At 45.1% G+C, this 18,193-nt stretch overlaps 1 protein-coding gene across 1 annotated transcript in view; it reads left to right on the plus strand.

The window, feature by feature from the left end:
- Positions 1-8,686: 8,686 nt before the first annotated feature.
- LOC104506276 (protocadherin-15-like) overlaps positions 8,687-18,193 on the plus strand; it is a gene marked incomplete at its 3' end in the record, with an annotated part of 35,028 nt that continues 25,521 nt past the window's right edge. The window contains exon 1 of the mRNA XM_010147175.1: positions 8,687-8,758. Within this exon, the coding sequence (XP_010145477.1) occupies positions 8,687-8,758 (72 nt within the window). The remainder of the gene's footprint in view (positions 8,759-18,193) is intronic.

Raw genomic sequence — 18,193 nt, forward strand, 5'->3', positions numbered from 1 at the left:
CCCCCCCCCCCGAGGATAGTTTTGCCCAACTGGCTGTACATTGAAGTTAGGGGTGTTTTTCTTATCGAAATATGGTGTGGCATAGTTAGAAATAATAAAAAAAGAGGTACCTTAATTTGAAAAACATGCTGTCTTGTTTATGTTTTCTTTCTTTATCATCTGTGGCAAGATCTACCTTAGTTTTCAGCTTGGCTAATCGCATATCTGATGACATGCCTCATAGGTATTTATCTCTGACACCTGAAATCAAAAGGTGGTGTTTGTGTGCCAGTCATAGGCCAGAACGGTGAAACAGTCTGACAAGGGTCATTTTAAAACTGAGAGGTTGATCCTCACTGGAGCTCATGGCCAGTAGTGGCCGTGCTTCCCCTGATGTGGGTGAAAGTTCTGCCCTGGGCTTGGGCTGAGTTGGGAAGTGTATAGTTCTGGGGTTGTGGAGGAATGTGTAAATCACAAGTGGGGAACCTGCTTGTTCTGGGTCAAATGCAGTTTATGACATGGGTTATTTTATTAAATGAATGTATTTATGGAATAAATATCTGTTTTGTCCAAGAATAGGGAGAAATGAGTGCTGTGTCTGTGGTCTGCAGTTGGTGTTCAGAGGATCTATTCATCCCCTGGTAAAGAATACCTCTCTGCACCTAATTTAGGCAGAAGTCAGAGCAGGCCAGGCTGATGCTTCCTATCTTCCTTTTAGCTGCTAGTTCTTTTTTTGTCTTCTGCCTTGTTAAGTGCCTCAAACCTATTGTATGCTGGATTGGTAAACATGGAAATACATGGAAAACACACATTTGTTCTCACTTCAGTACTGATTTGCACTGTCCTCTTCGTTCCACAGCTGGGCATAGCCTGAAACTTTTTACACTTTTCCTTTAGCTCTAATAAGTATTTAAGCAGGATGAGCAATGTGACAACTGTGGAATAGCTCCATGTATTTTAGGAGTTCTAGGTGTCCGTCCAATTTTTGGTATGTGACTGTTATCTGTTAGGTTAAGCCCACAAAAATGCAGAAGAATGAAAAAGCTACGCCTCGAGATAAGCCTCTGCCCCTTCCCTGCTTCATCCCATCAAAGACTTCAGGGTATTAGCGAAGGAGAATGCTCTTCCAGCTCAAGTCAAAATACAAACCCTACTGTTAGATGAGTAAAAGGATGAGGCTGAGAACTGGAAAATCAAAAAGTGCTATAACTGGCTGAATAGATTATAAAGTTGCTGTAACCTTCTTGTCTCTCAGGGTATGTGAATATCCTCACGCAGCACAGGTCTTACTTTCACAATCAGTCTCTAACAACATTTCTGTCAATGAACAATCCATTCTCAATGTTGATAAACTGCTTTAAAAGTTTAATATTCCACTTATAAAAAAAAAAATAAAGTACACCTTCCTTCCTCCCATAATGAGAATCCAGTGTTGCTGGACTGTTGTTCTCCATGGTGAAAGTGGTTTCTGGCCTGGTGCCTTAAGGCAGAGCAAGTCTGATCAGGTCGTTCCTGAACCTTTGCTTGATGAAATAGAAGGAGGGAGTTTTAGAGACTTTTGGTGGGGTCAGAAATACTTTGATTTGGTTACTGTTGTAGTCTTTTCTCTGACTCTTCTTGAAGGACTGGGATTAGTTTGATTTTGTGAGTTATGGACCACAGGACTATGGCAGAGCTGGTGCTCCTGCTTGGCTGTGCTAGTACCAAATACAGCAGTGACAGCTGGCATCTTCCTTATCCCCTGGGTGACACATCTACATACCATGTCGGCCCCGGCGGACAGTATCCTGTCTCTAGCAGTGGTTACAGACACGTGCTGGAGGAAAAATGGGCATGGCGTAGAGTCTACGTGGTATTTGCCCTGAGTATTCTCGAAGTCTGCAACTGTTTTCATCTCAAAAGCAAAGAGGTATCCGAGGGGATCTGCAACATCTTGGTGGTGGCCAAGACCCTTCCTGGTCAGGATTTACCAAAATGTTTCCAGACCTGGTCCTGTGTGTTAACACATGACTAATTCAGTGATTCCCTCGTGGTTGCGTTTTGATACCTCCCTGCTTAACTAGCTCTTCATCCATTTAATTTTCATCCAGTTTATTTTCATGGGTTTGTAATGAGCTTACGTGACATGAGGCCGTGGAAATTTAAACTTGGTAGGTTGCGCTCCCTTTGCTGTCCAGGGCTGTAATTCTGTTAATATAGAATATAAAATTGGTTATTGGTAGTTTCCGGAAGCCTGTGTTAACAGAAGTTACTTGCATTGAGTCCCGTATGTGTGCTTGCATTGTTTTCCTGGGATCAGCCTTCAACTGATGTGTGTATTGGGCTTAAAGAATGGCACAGTGTGTGTTTCCCCTGGGCTTCAGGATTGTCACCAAGTGATGCGAGCACTCAGCTGGCTCCTCCAGACCACCTCCCCGTTGATATGCTGGGACCAGGGGCACAAAAATGTCAATGCTTGCTTGTCACTGTCTTCTGTTACAATATAAATAAGTGTTTCATCATTACCTTGTGATTATATCATTTTTTTCTGCTAAGAAACGGATGTCTGTTTAATAAGTGCTTGTGACTTTTCTGTCCTGTGGACGGACATGCTAAGCAACACCAGGGTTCAGATTTTTTACTTTCTGTGACACATAACAAAGCAAGTTCTCAAAGCTGCTTTCAAGGGCTTAACTTGGTTAGTCACAGATTTCTCCTGGGGTCTTTTCTTTCTGTCACAGGTGTTGTGAAGCGGTCCCTCTATCTCACATTAGTGTCTTCATCTCCATTAGTGTTCACTGGCTTCCATTTGCTGGAGTGGTTTTCTTTGTTTGTTTTGCCTGATCAAGTTGGGTTTTTTTATGGGTTGTTTTTGTTCTTTTTTTGGTTTGCTGGCTGCTACCTTGAGGGTATTCAGCATGTCACCCTTGAGGGTTACGTGCCTGTGCAACCTCTTGGAATTAAGTTGAAAATACATGTTACTATTTTGATGAGAGGTGCTGTTATTCTGCTGCTGATTTCAGTTATGCAAGGGAAGGCTGTGCTTGCCTTGCTACCAGAAGTTGCCAAAGGCTTGATGATGATGTATGTTGCCACAAATTCACAAGGAAGCTGGAGGGGGGCTTTTTAGAAGGGCCTATATTGACAGGACAAGGGGTAACAGGTTTAAATTGAAAGTGGGGAGGTTTAGATTGGATATCAGGAAGTTCTTCCCGGAGAGGGTGGGGAGGCACTGGGACAGGTTGCCCAGAGAAGCTGTGGATGCCCCATCCCTGGAAGTGTCCAAGGCCAGGCTGGATGAGGCTAGGAGCAACCTGGTCTAGTGGAAGGTGCCCCTGTCCATGGCAGGGGGGTTGGAACTTCATGATCTTTAAGGTCCCTTACAACCCAAACCATTCGGTGATTCCAAGTTAACTGAGATCAGATGTGTTTACCTCACCAGCAAAAGCATGGGAGTATGTTGAAGCCCACATACTGCCAAAAAGGGACAAGTTTCTTTACATTTCCAATCACTCCCTTCCTGGGCAGTAGCTACGTGATCAGTGGCTTCAGCCAGAGCAGATACTTTCCTACCTTACTACATTTCTATTTAAAGATTAAGGTGAAGTAAATGTTAAGCCTATGGTTGTATGGAGATGTTTGTCATTAGAATATTGCGCCAGTCAGTGTAAACTGTCTTATATCTAGCGACGTTTTCAAGTGACTTAAATGTGCCCTTATAGTACTTTTTTTGTGAACAGCATCACGATGACGATAGGGAAGCCTTAGTAGCAGTTTGACAAATGGTTGTAAAGAGTTGCACTGTCCTCTCAAGCGAGGTGAAAACACAAGTCTGATGCCAGAAGGGCATCAGAGCCAAACAAAACAAAGGTGTCTAACCAAGTATGACAGCCCTGCTGCCTTTCTGGTCACCCTGTGTCAGTGAAAGATGCAGCTGAATTAGAAATGACTAATGGAGATTGTTAGAAGGGCTGGAAAAAATCAGGAGCAAGGTATATTAAGAATGTTCAGATTCTTGAAGCCCAGAGGGACGTTAACATGCCGAAGGGATAGAAAAGTAAGTAAGTGGATGTAGTGTGCCATGGACACCGCTGTCCATACGAATGAGGTCTGCACTGACTGCAGAAGCAGCCTAGGGCAGCCTGCTCTGCTATAGATACCTGCCCAGATAAATCAAAGTGAGGTGCTTCTTCTCTCGCTTCACACTGCAGATGTACCTCAGTGGAAGGGGGGTTAAGGCTGCCCAGTCAGTGGGATGAAAGCATAGCTGTGATTGTCATCGTTCCCCGGTGGCGAGGCTTTGCTTCATCTCACTTATCAACACAAACTACTAATTGCAACCAGTAATCTCCTGAGGTGTTAGAGCTGGTGGGAAGGAGAAAGCCAACCAGGCACAGTGTCTGATGCCAGGGGCCATCTGCCTGGGGCCCTGCCTGCAGGAGGGGGCGAACCCAGTTCTGCCCAGGGGAGGCCTGCAGAGACGCAGAGTGATTTTTCCTACCATTTACTACCTTCCAGACCTAACTGACAGTTTGCTTCTATAAGGATACCATTAAAGAGTTCATTAAAGTCTCTCAAAATGTGGCATATTGACAATTACCACCTGAATCGGGCACCGTGCCTTGCTCATGAGGCCACCGAGATGGCTCCTCCACCTACCTGCTGCAGAACACAGCCTCGGACAGTGCCCACGGCTTCACTCGCCGTGAAAATCACCCATTGCTGAGTGATGACCTACAAACAGTGTCACAGATGATGTGCTGCTGAAGAGTATATAATGGTAGTGTTTGAGGGCTTTTTGTGTGTGTTTCCTGATGGTTTCTACTGTTTTGTTATTTTTATTTGACCCCTGTTAAATGCTGGACTGGTGCTTTCATAGCAATTGGTTGCAGTTCCAAGGTCTGATGCCTGAATGGAAAGGAGTTGCTTGGAGCCTGGCATGTCTGATTTAAACTAGAGTTCCCCACCCCAATATGGGTGTATCTGTATTAGTGAGTGCTGACTATGTACCTGCAGAAGACTATTCTCCCTTCAGTTAATTTGGAAGTGACTTTCCTCATTGGTACTGTGTCAGCCAGAGTGACAGAGTTTTAGGTTTCTTTCTAAGCTGATGGTAGATTTGCACCTCACAAAGGAGAGGAGTCGTCCAAATACCTCATCTTTTAGTGCTTTGATGTCTTTGTGGTTGTGATATTGAACTGTATGGAAGACTTCTAAAGAGGCTGATTATTTCCAGCGTAGGTGGATTTGCAGCTGTGCTAAAACCAGTTGGGAAACAGCTGAGTGAACCCTGGTGATGGCTGGAGCACACTTTGTGTGGAGCCCACCTGACTGGTAGCAGCGTGGGACAGTGCTCCTTTCCAGGCATTTGCAGCGTAGATGTTGACTCATCCCTTCATCAAGTCTTGTGCCTTTCTCAAAGCCTCAATAGATCATTACTGCTGCTTTCAGCAGATGAGGTACTCATCCTCCCACTGCCTAGTATGCCATGCTGTGCTGAAGGAGAGGGGTTCGGAGGGGGCATTTTCTGTGGGCATTTAAAGGGGAACCTCCCCAGTCATCAGGTAAGGGACAAGGACACGGTGTACGGGTGTACGTGGGGACGACGTGTACTGAGGTATAGTGGTTAATGGCACCGAACTGGTCTGTCTCCTGTGATGTTCGTTTGGATCATTTTGAACTGGAGAAAAGTAAAAACTCCCGATTTGGGTCAGCACAGTCTCAACTGGGGCCTTGCTCACTGGCCAGATGAGCAACAATTGTGAATAGCCAGACTAGAAAGGACAAGACGTTCATAAGCTGGGAGTGGGTTGGGAGGATACCAATGCTGGTAAAGAAAAATGTATGTAGCACAACTGATGTTAAATTAAAATAATAATAATGGAGGAAACAAACCAGAAAGAGGACTTGGACTGAAATGGGGAATGAAGACACGAATGCAGAATAGGGCATTTTCTAAAATAAGAGCTGTATTTTGAAAGTTGAAGTTGGCAGGTCATTAGAACGGAAACGGAGCAAGCTGTTAGCATACCAGCATTTCAATACTTTTTGCCCTGTTTGAAAAACTCCTCCTCCTCTTTGAATTGTTTGCACTGGAAGGCCAAGAGACCTTTGGTGCCGTCTCATGCTTGCAAGGACAAAGTTGATTTCCAGCTGTTCGTAATATAATTCGCTTTGTCTGTATTAATCTTTATCAATCATATTTACTGACTTCCTTTATGAGCAATACATATGCTGTTTCAGAACACATCCAGTTAAAATTGGTTGCATCGTAATTGGGTCCAGTATGAAACATTTTTTTTTCCTGGTAGGAGCATGGAAGTGTTAAAAAATAGAAGATGGTGTTCTCTGTAGCGGTATTTAAATATCATTTGAAGTTGGTGTTGTGAGAATAATAACTTTGGAGTTACTGTCTGCAGAACTAAGGGCAGTGACCAAACTTCTGCTAAGTGCTAGTACTTAGCCAGCAGTATTATGGGATTGGAGGTGAGAGGCCATATAGAGCTCAGTCCTCATGCAGTGGGGAAGGATGCCTGCCATTTAATGTTGTTCTAGACGCTGGCTCCGTTTCATGATTAGTTTTTGATTTACAAGCTGCTTTGCTAACCCCCTGTTGTTAGAGAAAATGGAGTGGGCTGGTTGTGGCACAGAGGATTTAGGTTCAAGTCTGAGAGCGCTACCCTTGTGTGACCTACCCATCATTGCCAGCAGAGTGAGAACTAGGAATTGCTGCCTTTGAAGCCATGATGCATTGTCCCAGATTTGTCTGGTAAATATTCTTCCAGCAAATCGAGGGGTGCCTTATTATCGGTGGGTGCAGAGCACTCTGGATTGAGCCATTACCTGGGTCATCTTCAAAATTACTGCCAAAGTGAACTCTCAGAAATCAGCGAGGAGGCTGCTTTGAGAAGAGAGCCACATTACCAAAGTACGTTCCGTGATAAGACCTGGACTTTGGGGCATAGTAAATGAGAATGGAATTAGAAAAGAAAGGAAAAGCTGTCTGTAATACTCTGTTGTGCGCACTGTCTAAGCTCCTTGATCCAGGTACTACCCTAATAAGAGGGGATGAGGAGCTGGAATTAGCAGGAACAGCTCCAGGTTCTGCATCTCTCTACCATTAATCTAGTGCAAAATGTCTGAAAAAGAGGTGATAAAATTGAGCAGGCAGGTAGTCACACATTTAACATATTCTTAAGCTTCTGGAGAGTAGGGTAAAACTGCCTCTTTTTTTTTTTTCCTCAGCTGTGTAAAATTGGCACATACATTAATTGGCCAGCATGTGTTACATGATGAGTTGATAGCATGCAAAGACTGAACATGGTGTGTTTTCATTTAAGTTGCTTGTTGAAAAGCTGGCCATAAGCTGGCCGTGTGCGCTGGCAGCCCAGAAAGCCAACCGTATCCTGGGCTGGATCCAGAGCAGCGTGGCCAGCAGGGCGAGGGAGGGGATTCTCCCCCTGTACTCTGCTCTTGTGAGACCCCACCTGGAGTGCTGCGTCCAGCTGTGGAGCCCTCAACATCAGAAGGATATAGACCACTTGGAGCGAGTCCAGAGGAGGCCACGGAGATGCTCCGAGGGCTGGAGCCCCTCTGCTATGGGGACAGGCTGAGACAATTGGTCTTTTCAGCATGGAGAAGAGAAGGCTCCGGGGAGACCTTATTGCAGCCTTCCAGTGCCTGAAGGGGCTACAAGGAAGCTGGGGGGGACTTTTTACAAGGGCCGGTAGTGACAGGACAAGGGGTAACGGGTTTAAATTGAAAGTGGGGAGGTTTAGATTAGATATCAGGAAGAAATTCTTCCTGGAGAGGGTGGGGAGGCACTGGGACAGGTTGCCCAGAGAAGCTGTGGATGCCCCATCCCTGGAAGTGTTCAAGGCCAGGTTGGATGAGGCTTGGAGCAACCTGGTCTAGTGGAAGGTGTCCCTGCCCATGGCAGGGGGGGTGGGACTGGATGGGCTTTAAGGGCCCTTCCAACCCAAACCATTCTGTCATTCTAAATCTGTTTTCAGAAACAAAACAAGGTATGTAACCAGGAAGTAAATAACATGCTTAGCAATGCCTCCAGGTTTTCATGGAGTTTCATGGCTCCTTTTTAGTAGTCACCATTTAAGATGGATGTCATTTAAGCCAAAATGCCATTTAAAGTTAGTCTGTAGAGAACTTGAGGAATTACTGGTTTTGACAAGTGAGCAGTTTGAGGGAATTTGTCTTTTGTGGAGGAAATCATGGAAACTCAGCTTTCTTAAATAGGGATAGAGTAGAATTTGATTAACTTGAAATAGAAAACAATGAAGAAGTGCCTTTGGAAATAAGATTTTTATTTCGATTAGACCAGCCAAGCAGCCAGACCAAGACCAAATACGCAGATTTTTATATTTGTGCTTGAAATATTGAAAACTATAGCAGCATACTAAAATCTGTGCGATGGACATCTGAAATTACTGTTGCAACAGGAACTTGCTGGAAGGTAGAAAATTGATGGGTTTCTTAGAGAAGGGCAAATGAGACGGTAGTAATAAGGTGGGTTGTTTCCAGTGAAGCCCGAAAGAAAGCACAGATTTATAAAAGGGAAATAAGGTAACAAATACACTCGTGTCTCCATAGGCTACAGTGTCGTGCTTGAAAAGCTGGCTATTTCTGCCCTACCTGCCAGCTGTGCAGCGTGGGGCTCTGAGAAGACAGGAGAAGCAGTAAACGGGGTGGGCTGTGGCTAGCCCAGGCGGAGATGGTCAGTGGCATGAAGCGCAGGGCGGCGAGTGAAGCCGTGGGCACTGTCCGAGGCTGTGTTCTGCAGCAGGTAGGTGGAGGAGCCATCTCGGTGGCCTCATGAGCAAGGCACGGTGCCCGATTCAGGTGGTAATTGTCAATATGCCACATTTTGAGAGACTTTAATGAACTCTTTAATGGTATCCTTATAGAAGCAAACTGTCAGTTAGGTCTGGAAGGTAGTAAATGGTAGGAAAAGCTTTAACTGTTTTTCCTAGTAGGAGATGTAGGAGCTACTGTGTGCAATTACTAGGTTGCAAAGCAGGTGGTTACTGGGTTTACTAGCAAGCAAAACATTCTTGTGGTGCCTTATGAAATGTGACACTTCCTGCCCCAAAGTGTTTGAAAAGGGAACGAACCCAAAAAAGGAATCAGTCATGGGAAAATGTATATCCAGGGCCTTTTTAAGATCCTTGGAACATGATGGCCAAGCTACACTTGCCAGCTCTGGTGGTTGGTTGTAGAACTTTTGAAAGGTCCCGCAAAGAGTTTCCCTCTGCACCTAATGAATGTGTCCAATATTCTCCTAATACTCAGTACTAATTGCCATAGAAGAATGGCTGTTGGGAGATATGTTTGACCTGGCTGTAACCTGACCATTCAAAGGAGCCTCAGGAGCTGGTGGGGGACACATGTCTGACCTTGCCCCAGGCCAGTTGCAGGACCTTATCATAGAATCACAGAATGGTTTGGGTTGGAAGGGACCTTAAAGATCATCTAGTTCCAACCCCCCTGCCATGGGCAGGGACACCTTCCACTAGACCAGGTTGCTTCAAGCCTCATCCAGCCTGGCCTTGGACACTTCCAGGGATGGGGCATCCACAGCTTCTCTGGGCAACCTGTCCCAGTGCCTCCCCACCCTCTCTGTGAAGAACTTCTTCCTGATATCCAATCTAAACCTCCCCACTTTCAATTTAAACCCGTTACCCCTTGTCCTGTCACTACAGGCCCTTGTAAAAAGTCCCCCCCAGTTTCCTGTAGCCCCTTCAGGTACTGGAAGGCTGCAATAACGTCTCCATAATAATCTCCATAATAGTCTCCTTACCTTGCTGTAAGGAGGGGAAGTTTTGTGGGAGGTAGAAGCTGGCTGCCTGGTTTTATCTGTTGAATGGACTGGCAAAAGTCTCTGCAGCCTCTGGAAAGAGTTGAAGAAAGAAGAAAGCAGGAAGAAATAGAGGATGAAATCTAGCCAGATAGAAAATAAATTAAAATTAAAAAAATGACTTGAAGTTTGACACTGCTGGGATGGATTTTCTTAAAATATATTTTCAAGAGGGAACATAAATGCAAACTGTCAGAGAATGAAAATGTACTAAAACAAAGCAGAAAGTAGGAGAAATTCTAGTGCATCGAAGTCTGTGTAGTAACTTTAGTCCTGGAAATGAATGGGTACGTTGCGGAACGTTTCTAGCAGTAACAAGATGAGGCCAAATAATCATAGTTGCCCTAGCCCAAAACTCAGGATTACTCCAAGATAAACGTATAAATCTGGTGTCATTGTGCTCCAGAGAACTACCTGCTAGTCACTTCTTCACACTGTGGTAACATTCGTGCTTCTGGCAAACTTCCTTTTCCCCTTCTACTTTACAGTGAAAATGAACTGCCTGTTGAATAAAAACAAGCAGCCTTCTATCTTAATGGGAAACGTGGTTAGCTGCCACAGCTGGGCACTTAATTTAGGCTCTGAATAGACAATGAGCAATTGGCTCTTAGTTGCTTGTTAAATGTGTAAAATATGTACCGATGTACAGTATATTTTAACTCCCCAAAGGGTGTGGAGGTGAAATCATTAGCTTAACCACTCTGGTGAAATGATGTAGTTTATGTGAACTTTTAGGATTTTTTACTGTCTAGGAGTTTTACAGTGGATAAAATAGCTGCTTTTATTGGCCGTTGGTGCATTCACTTAGAGGACAGAAAAGGTGCTCTGTATGCCTGGCAGCTTCTCATTTCCAGGCATTTGCATGCAGTAAGCTCTGGTCGTGTTGTTCTAGTACTATACAAGTCCTGAGGTAATTCCTACCAGTATCTATTTTGTCTTTTACAAGACGAGAACCTGTGCGCTTGGAGGAAAATAAGGTTGTGAAAATAGTGCAGTGCTTCATAGCTCTGTGTGGTTTTTTCACTCTTTACTATCGATCTGTTCCATGTGTCCAAGTTAACCCATGGCACAGCATTATCAAGGTTAAGCTTCGATTAGTATTAAAAACATTAGAGGTGTCTAAGCAGACTGACTCCTCTGAGATAGCTTGTTAAAAAAATCTGATATGGCTGGGTCAGAAGCGTGAGCTTGGGTGTGTAAGGAGAGGCAATAGGCCTGCTTGGTCCTGGCCCCCTCGCTCCCTTCCTACGGACAAACGTGCTAAGGGTTTAACTCACTGTGTGCACGGCAGGGCAGGCAGGGTCCCGTGCCAACTGATGGCTTGAATAAAAGGGTCATCATCTCGTAATACGCTTGCTGAACTTGAAACGTGTTAGCTGGTCCTGTTTGCTTCTCTGTGGATATAAATGGTCGTTACCCATGTTGGCTTTAGTGCTTTCTCTTGGGGGGTAGGTATCTGATGGATGGGAAAGAAGCTCCTGAGCTTTTGTGGTTTGTGAGGAATGGGTAGTGGCAGACAAAAACATAAGTGCGGTGTCTCTGTTTTCATGTTAAAAAAAAAGTTAGTGTTTGTTTTTGTTCTGTATCACATGACAAAGGGACAAGTTTTAAATGTACTTGAGAGACAGGGAGAGCAGGCTAGAGGGAAAAAAGAAATTTGTCAGCAAAACTGTCTGATCAGTCTGTTCAGAAGGATGATATGCTCTGAGGAAATACTGTAAAAAGACAATATTAAAGGATATCAAGTAAGTTATCTTCTTGGAACTGTTGATCTTGTACTAAAAATGTGTTTGAAAAAGTGGTGAGACATGCAGAAGAGCAAGGTTTTTCTACACCTAAGTAAGCTGCTTGGTTGACGTGCAGTGACCGGTGGGCACTGTCTACCTGGAATTCTCCAGGGCTTTCGGTACAGTTTCTTACAGCCTCCTCCTAGAGGAACAGCTGGGCTACGGTCTAGCCAAGCAGTGGGTGCGGTGGGTGGGAGCTGGCTGACAGGCTCTGCCCGCGGCGTTGGGGTGAATGGCTCCAGGGCAAACTGGCAGCCTCTCCCAGGTGGGGTCCCCCAGGTATCTGTACTGGGCTCAGCGCTGTTTGATGTCTTCATGAGTGACCTGGATGATGGGATCAAGTGCACCTGATGGAGTTTGCCGATGATACCGAACTGAGGGGCGAAGCGGACACCTCGGAAGGGAGAGCCGCTCTGCAGGAAGACCTGGATAGGCTGGAAGAGTGGGATAACAAGAACCTTATGAAGCTCAGCAAGGACAAATGTAAGGTCTTGAACTTGGGAAAACATAATTCAGGAGTGCAGCACAGGCTGGGATGTACCCAGCTGGGGACCAGCTTTATGAAAAGGGACCTGGTGGAAAGAAGCTCCTTGGGAGTGACCAGTGTGCTGTGGCTAAGAGAGCTAGGAGGATGCTGGGCTGCATCAACAGGGGCATTACCAGTATACAGAAAGAAGCCATTATCCCACTCCACTCAATGCTTGTCAGGCTACACCTGGAATACTGTGTTCAGTGTTGGTCCCTGCTGTGCAAGAGGTGTGGATGGGCAGGAGAGGGTCCAGGGAAGGACCACAAAGATGATCAAAGGGATGGGAAGCTTGCCATATGAGGAAGGGCTGGGAGAGCTGGCGTTGTTCAGCCTTAAGAAAGAAGGCTTAGGTGAGACCTTAATACCTTGTTGAAGTATTTAGAGGGTGGCTACAAAGAAGGTGGAGACTCCCCCTCTACAAGGAATCACATGGAAAAGATGAAGGGTAATGAGTCTGAGTTCCTCCTGGGGAGATTCCAATGGGATGTGAGGAAAATTTTTCACAATGAGAGCAATCAGCCATTGGAATCTCAGCAAGGACAAATGTAAGGTCTTGAACTTGGGAAAACATAATTCAGGAGTGCAGCACAGGCTGGGATGTACCCAGCTGGGGGCCAGCTTTATGAAAAGGGACCTGGTGGAAAGAAGCTCCTTGGGAGTGACCAGTGTGCTGTGGCTAAGAGAGCTAGGAGGATGCTGGGCTGCATCAACAGGGGCATTACCAGTATACAGAAAGAAGCCATTATCCCACTCCACTCAATGCTTGTCAGGCTACACCTGGAATACTGTGTTCAGTGTTGGTCCCTGCTGTGCAAGAGGTGTGGATGGGCAGGAGAGGGTCCAGGGAAGGACCACAAAGATGATCAAAGGGATGGGAAGCTTGCCATATGAGGAAGGGCTGGGAGAGCTGGCGTTGTTCAGCCTTAAGAAAGAAGGCTTAGGTGAGACCTTAATACCTTGTTGAAGTATTTAGAGGGTGGCTACAAAGAAGGTGGAGACTCCCCCTCTACAAGGAATCACATGGAAAAGATGAAGGGTAATGAGTCTGAGTTCCTCCTGGGGAGATTCCAATGGGATGTGAGGAAAATTTTTCACAATGAGAGCAATCAGCCATTGGAATAATCTCCCCAGGGAAGTGGTGGATTCCCCAACACTGGACACCTTTAAGATTCGGCTGGAGGGTGTGCTGGGACATCTTGTCTAGACTGAGCTTTTTCAAAGAAAGGTTGCACCAGATGATCCTTGAGGTCTCTTCCTGCCTGGGATTCTATGAGTCTGATTTTATCTGGACACTTGTGAATGCAGCTCACAATAAGCACGGGTCATCTGTCAAGCTGGACAGAGAGGAAGATACTTTCTTAATAAGAGAGTCTCCGTTTGGATAGAAGAGCAGCTCTCTGGTGTACTGCTCACCTACAGACTGAAGATTACAGCTGCTGTGGTTTATAGTACTGACTTGCAAAGCTGTGGTAAGTCTCGGTTGTGTTTGCATAATTCCCATAGGCAGATTGTTTCATCCTATGGAACAGGAGCATGGATAACCACATCTGCATGCCAGCCTGCTGCTGCCAAAGGACTTCATGGAAGAAGAGCATCTTTGTAGGTTTACTGTTGCATTTTCGTTATAACTCAGTTAAAATGACTCAAAAGAAAGCCATCTGCGGAGAAAGCAGACTTGATTTGTTCAATTGCTGGTGGAATTGCTTGCTTTGAGTTGGATTCACTTCACTGAAAAAGGTGCTCTCTGCAATCACATTCTCTTTTTGCTCCCTATAGCTGAGAATGGAGCCAAATCTCCAATTTATTGTGGAGCATTTTGGTGGGTACTGCAGCAATCACCGACACGGGACATCCTGTAACCCTTGGACTGTCGCTGTGATTTAGCACCTTCAGTTAAATGGGCCAGTTAACTCCACAGCAAATAAGATAGAAGATTTCAGAATAGGCAGGATGAATTATGCCTGTTGGAGATTATTGGAATTATTTTTACTTAAGCAAAGACAAGAGCTGCATAAAGCTGAGAAAGTTTTCGTGGGGAGTCTGTGGCTGGGAAGGCATAATGAGATTAAGAGGTAGGTACATGATAGTCCCCTATAATCATACATTTTTTTTTAATATGTGTGGGTAGCATTTGACAACCATTTTGTGCAAAACCCCAACCCAAGTGAACTTTTTGTGTAGCACTGAGAGACTTTTCCAGCTTTTCAACAGTCTTGTGAAGTCTGAAACTACCTTCTGTTGGCTGCTTTTGCCCTTGAGCAGTAGAAAAGCAAAACATAGAAACCAGAAACCAAAGCAAACTTTCAACAGCCAGAATTAAACTTTCTTATTGTGAGATTCAAAAGCAAGCCTCCCCCTCCTTTCCCTCCCACATTATGTGTAAATAAACAAATAGGTCCGTTGTTTTTAGACTGACCACAATTACTGTGGAGGCTGGGTATTTTGGTTTGGCTGCCCCTACATTTAAAACCAAACAAATAAAACCCCAACAAAACAAACTGCCAGTTTTAATCCTGCCAGTATAGTTTAACTCTGAAACTGCTTGTGCTGATGAATGGGCACCTCTGACACACGGCAGTGACCGGAAAACACCCATTTACAGTCAGTAAAACCACCTGACGGGAGTTTGGATTGTGGTATTTCTTGGCCTGAAGAATGACTCTGTAAAACTGCTTTTGGTTGAGCTGTGTGGCATCTAGAGTTTGAATGGATTTGTTGTGCACCTGCGCAGAGGTTAAAAATGCTGCCTTTTCCTATAGGAAGAGGAAATAATGTTTTGCTTTGCTTATTCTGGACAGTAGCAATTGATGCCTTCAGATCTAGGTAAACAACTGAAAGTCTCATTAACATTTCTCACTTTTTATGTTTTCTTAATGATTTCAAAAACCAAATTGCCACTTGAGAGCTATCGTCTCTCACCAAGCCTGGTGGAATTCCCCCAGGCAGTGGAATTGGCCACTTCAACAGGCTTCAGAATGCTGCCGCCACCAGATACTAGTGCTTTCCCTTACTGCATCTTTCTAGTCGTTCTTTCTAACAAATGGCCTGGGAGTCGTTTGAGTGGGTCTCCTTCAGCCTTAATTGCGTATGTGTAATTGTCATGGTATATGGCCCCCGGAGGTGACATCCTATCAGTTATTTTGTTTGTCATCTAAATTAATACACTCTGGCATACTCCTTCCTTCAGGTTACTCCAACAGAGTTCTTGGATAGCGCGATTGTCAGTAATACCCTATATTATTACTTAGTCCATATGCTGCTCGGTTAAATCAGGTCATGTAAACCTGCGTGTGTTGATTATTCTCATCTCGTTCCTGAATGTGCTTTTCGGATCAGTTCTGAGCCGAGCAAGTGTTCTCAGCGATGCAGAGCTGGTCAGGAGGTTTTCTGACAGACTTCTGACGCTGGGATCCATTTTCTACCCAAATCCCCAAATATCCATTAAGTAAATAGCTTTTCATGGCACACTACAGGTTCTACTCAACTACCAAGATGTTGTTGTTATTCAATATTTATTTGAATTTTTTTTTTTTTGTTTGAAGTATTGCATCTGGTGCCCTGAAAAATCTGGTTGGGTGTTTTTGGCGATTTTTTAATCACATTCCATCACACTCTTTTCTGAAAATGAAGGTGACTGTATTGTTCTAAATGATGTCTTCATACACGTCTTTCCAGGCTGGAGGCGTGATTGCTTTCCACTGCTACTAAAATGTCCTGGAGTCAAGGTGTTGATTTATCTTGCATGGAATAACATTTGTTCCTAGCCCCGTTTGGAATATGACAGGTACCTGTTAGCAGCAACCAGACTTATGAATGTTCAAACTGGAACACTTTATCTGCAGCTTTTGTCAGTTCTTCACTCCCATCCTGAACTGGAAATGCTGTCGTTGCGTCTTTGTTAAAGGCATACAACTGAACAGTTTGGGGGGAGTTAGATGCCAAGTGTGGATTGTGACTACTGCAATTAATTGGCATAGCCAGTGATGTGAGAAGATGAGGTGGAGGGCAGCAGAGTATTAGCAGTAGTTTTGACCAAGAGTTCCATCCATGGTGGGTGCCCACCAAGAGCCCGGAGCAATGAGGGACCTGCTGCCAGAGAGCTGTGAAGCCCACCCGGGCTTGCAGACAGGTCAGTGGTGTTCTCTGCAGACTCCCTCCTGCTTGCCCCTCCCTCAAATCTGGCGTGTGCTTAACCCACAAATCCCACTGATTTGGCTCTAACCAGGAATGGTAAAGACGATAGCTCACAATTAAGGCACGAGTGCTCCGTAACATCCATGTAAGTGGGTGTAAAGGAGCAAACTTCCCAGAGAGTGGGGAGGCACTGGGACAGGTTGCCCAGAGAAGCTGTGGATGCCCCATCCCTGGAAGTGTCCAAGGCCAGGCTGGATGAGGCTTGGGGCACCCTGGTCTAGTGGAAGGTGTCCCTGCCCATGGCAGGGGGGTTGGAACTGGATGGTCTTTAAGGTCCCTTCCAACCCAAACCATTCCATGGTTCTATGAAACTCTGTAAGTACTGGTGCAAGGGTGAATAGCAGCAAAGCTAGGTGCAACACAAATACTCTCTGTACTTTCAGCATGGAGATAGAAGAGGCAAAACTACTTGCCTGAGAAAATTTTCTGCCTCTGTTTTGCTAAATGTGTGTGTGTGTAGAAGAAGTGATTTCTTCTCCAGAGTTGTTTCTCCAAGCTACTGCAGGTCCCAGTACAGCAGTAAATGGGTTGGCTGGCCTGACATGTTCTATAGGAAAGCAGCCCCTTCCCATCTCCAGATGTGCAGACCATCTCTGCTGTGCCCGGGCCAGAAGCTAAACTTGAACAGAAACAGAAGAGCGTGGCTGCTGGCCATTGAAGACAGTCAAAGAGGAGAGCGTGTGGCTGACGAGACTGTAGAGAACCACATGCCAAAGAAGAAAAGTGGTAGGAACGGTTGTAGTAGCCAGAGTTTGCTCTTACTGATTTTGACCTCTGAGTAGAAATACTTTTGGGGTTAAAGCAAGATTTCAAAATAGAGCTTGTTCTAAAAGCTAAACAAGAAGGGTTGCAACAAAGTTGGTGCTTCACATCGAGTGTGGCTCTGCCTAGTCCCCGAGGTCAGTTCTTCATTTTCCATGATGGAATGGGTTTTCCTACAGTCATGTTCATCTGAACAAAACACCAATTAGTTTTGAAGCCTCTCTGTTTTATTCCAAGAATGTACTGGAAATGACAATGCCCTTATAATAAAAGGGGAGGGGGGGAGCTAAAAGGTTCAAATGCCCATGAAGAATTCCTTCTAACATTGTGTATTTGCCCATGTTATTGTGAATCTCAAATGATACCGGCTCTCGCTTGGGAGGCTCTGACCTCTTCAAGGATAGTTTTATGCAAACTGGGAAAAAAAAATAGAGTATCTTTTGTAACAACATGTCAAAACAGAAACCAGCACGGAATATTCAGTGCTGACTGCTCTGAGGTAGGCAAATTCATTTAGATGACATGCTAATGATGCTGCAGGAAAGAAACTGGGGGGAGGGGACAGCCGTGTAAGAATAAAATTTATGGCCAAGTATGTCGTTATCTTTTCCTCTCAGAAAAAAATAGTGTGCTTTGTTTTATGCATTATTTCCATTCCTGATGTTATTTTATGTGCTTGGAAGATAAGTAAGAGTGGAAGTAGTTCAGTTTATTAGGCGATAGCTTAATAAACTGTACAACAATATAATTTATTGAGGAGAGGGATTATCGAGTTATGACACTGTTACTGCAGTACGTGTCGTCGACGCAGTCCTTGATCAGTGCATGGATTCTGACTGAGCAAACCAGCTCCTTCCCAGGGTTTTCTTTGGGCAGGTTCCCCAGGCTTCCTGCACGGCCCAGGGCTGGGGTTGGAGTAACACAACTGCCCCAGGCTCTGCTCTGCTCTTCCAGGGCCTTGTAAACCCCTCCCTGTGCCCCCAAAAGAACAAATGGCTTCTTTGCAGTTCAAGGGAAGGAAATTGTGCATTGGCTCCAGAAGGCCTGATGCCTGTCTCCCTGGGAGTTGTGGGTGGGCGCTGTTGCTGTACT

The sequence above is a fragment of the Eurypyga helias genome, unplaced genomic scaffold (assembly GCF_000690775.1).
Source record: "Eurypyga helias isolate BGI_N326 unplaced genomic scaffold, ASM69077v1 scaffold12912, whole genome shotgun sequence".
NCBI classification, from domain to species: Eukaryota; Metazoa; Chordata; class Aves; order Eurypygiformes; family Eurypygidae; genus Eurypyga; species Eurypyga helias.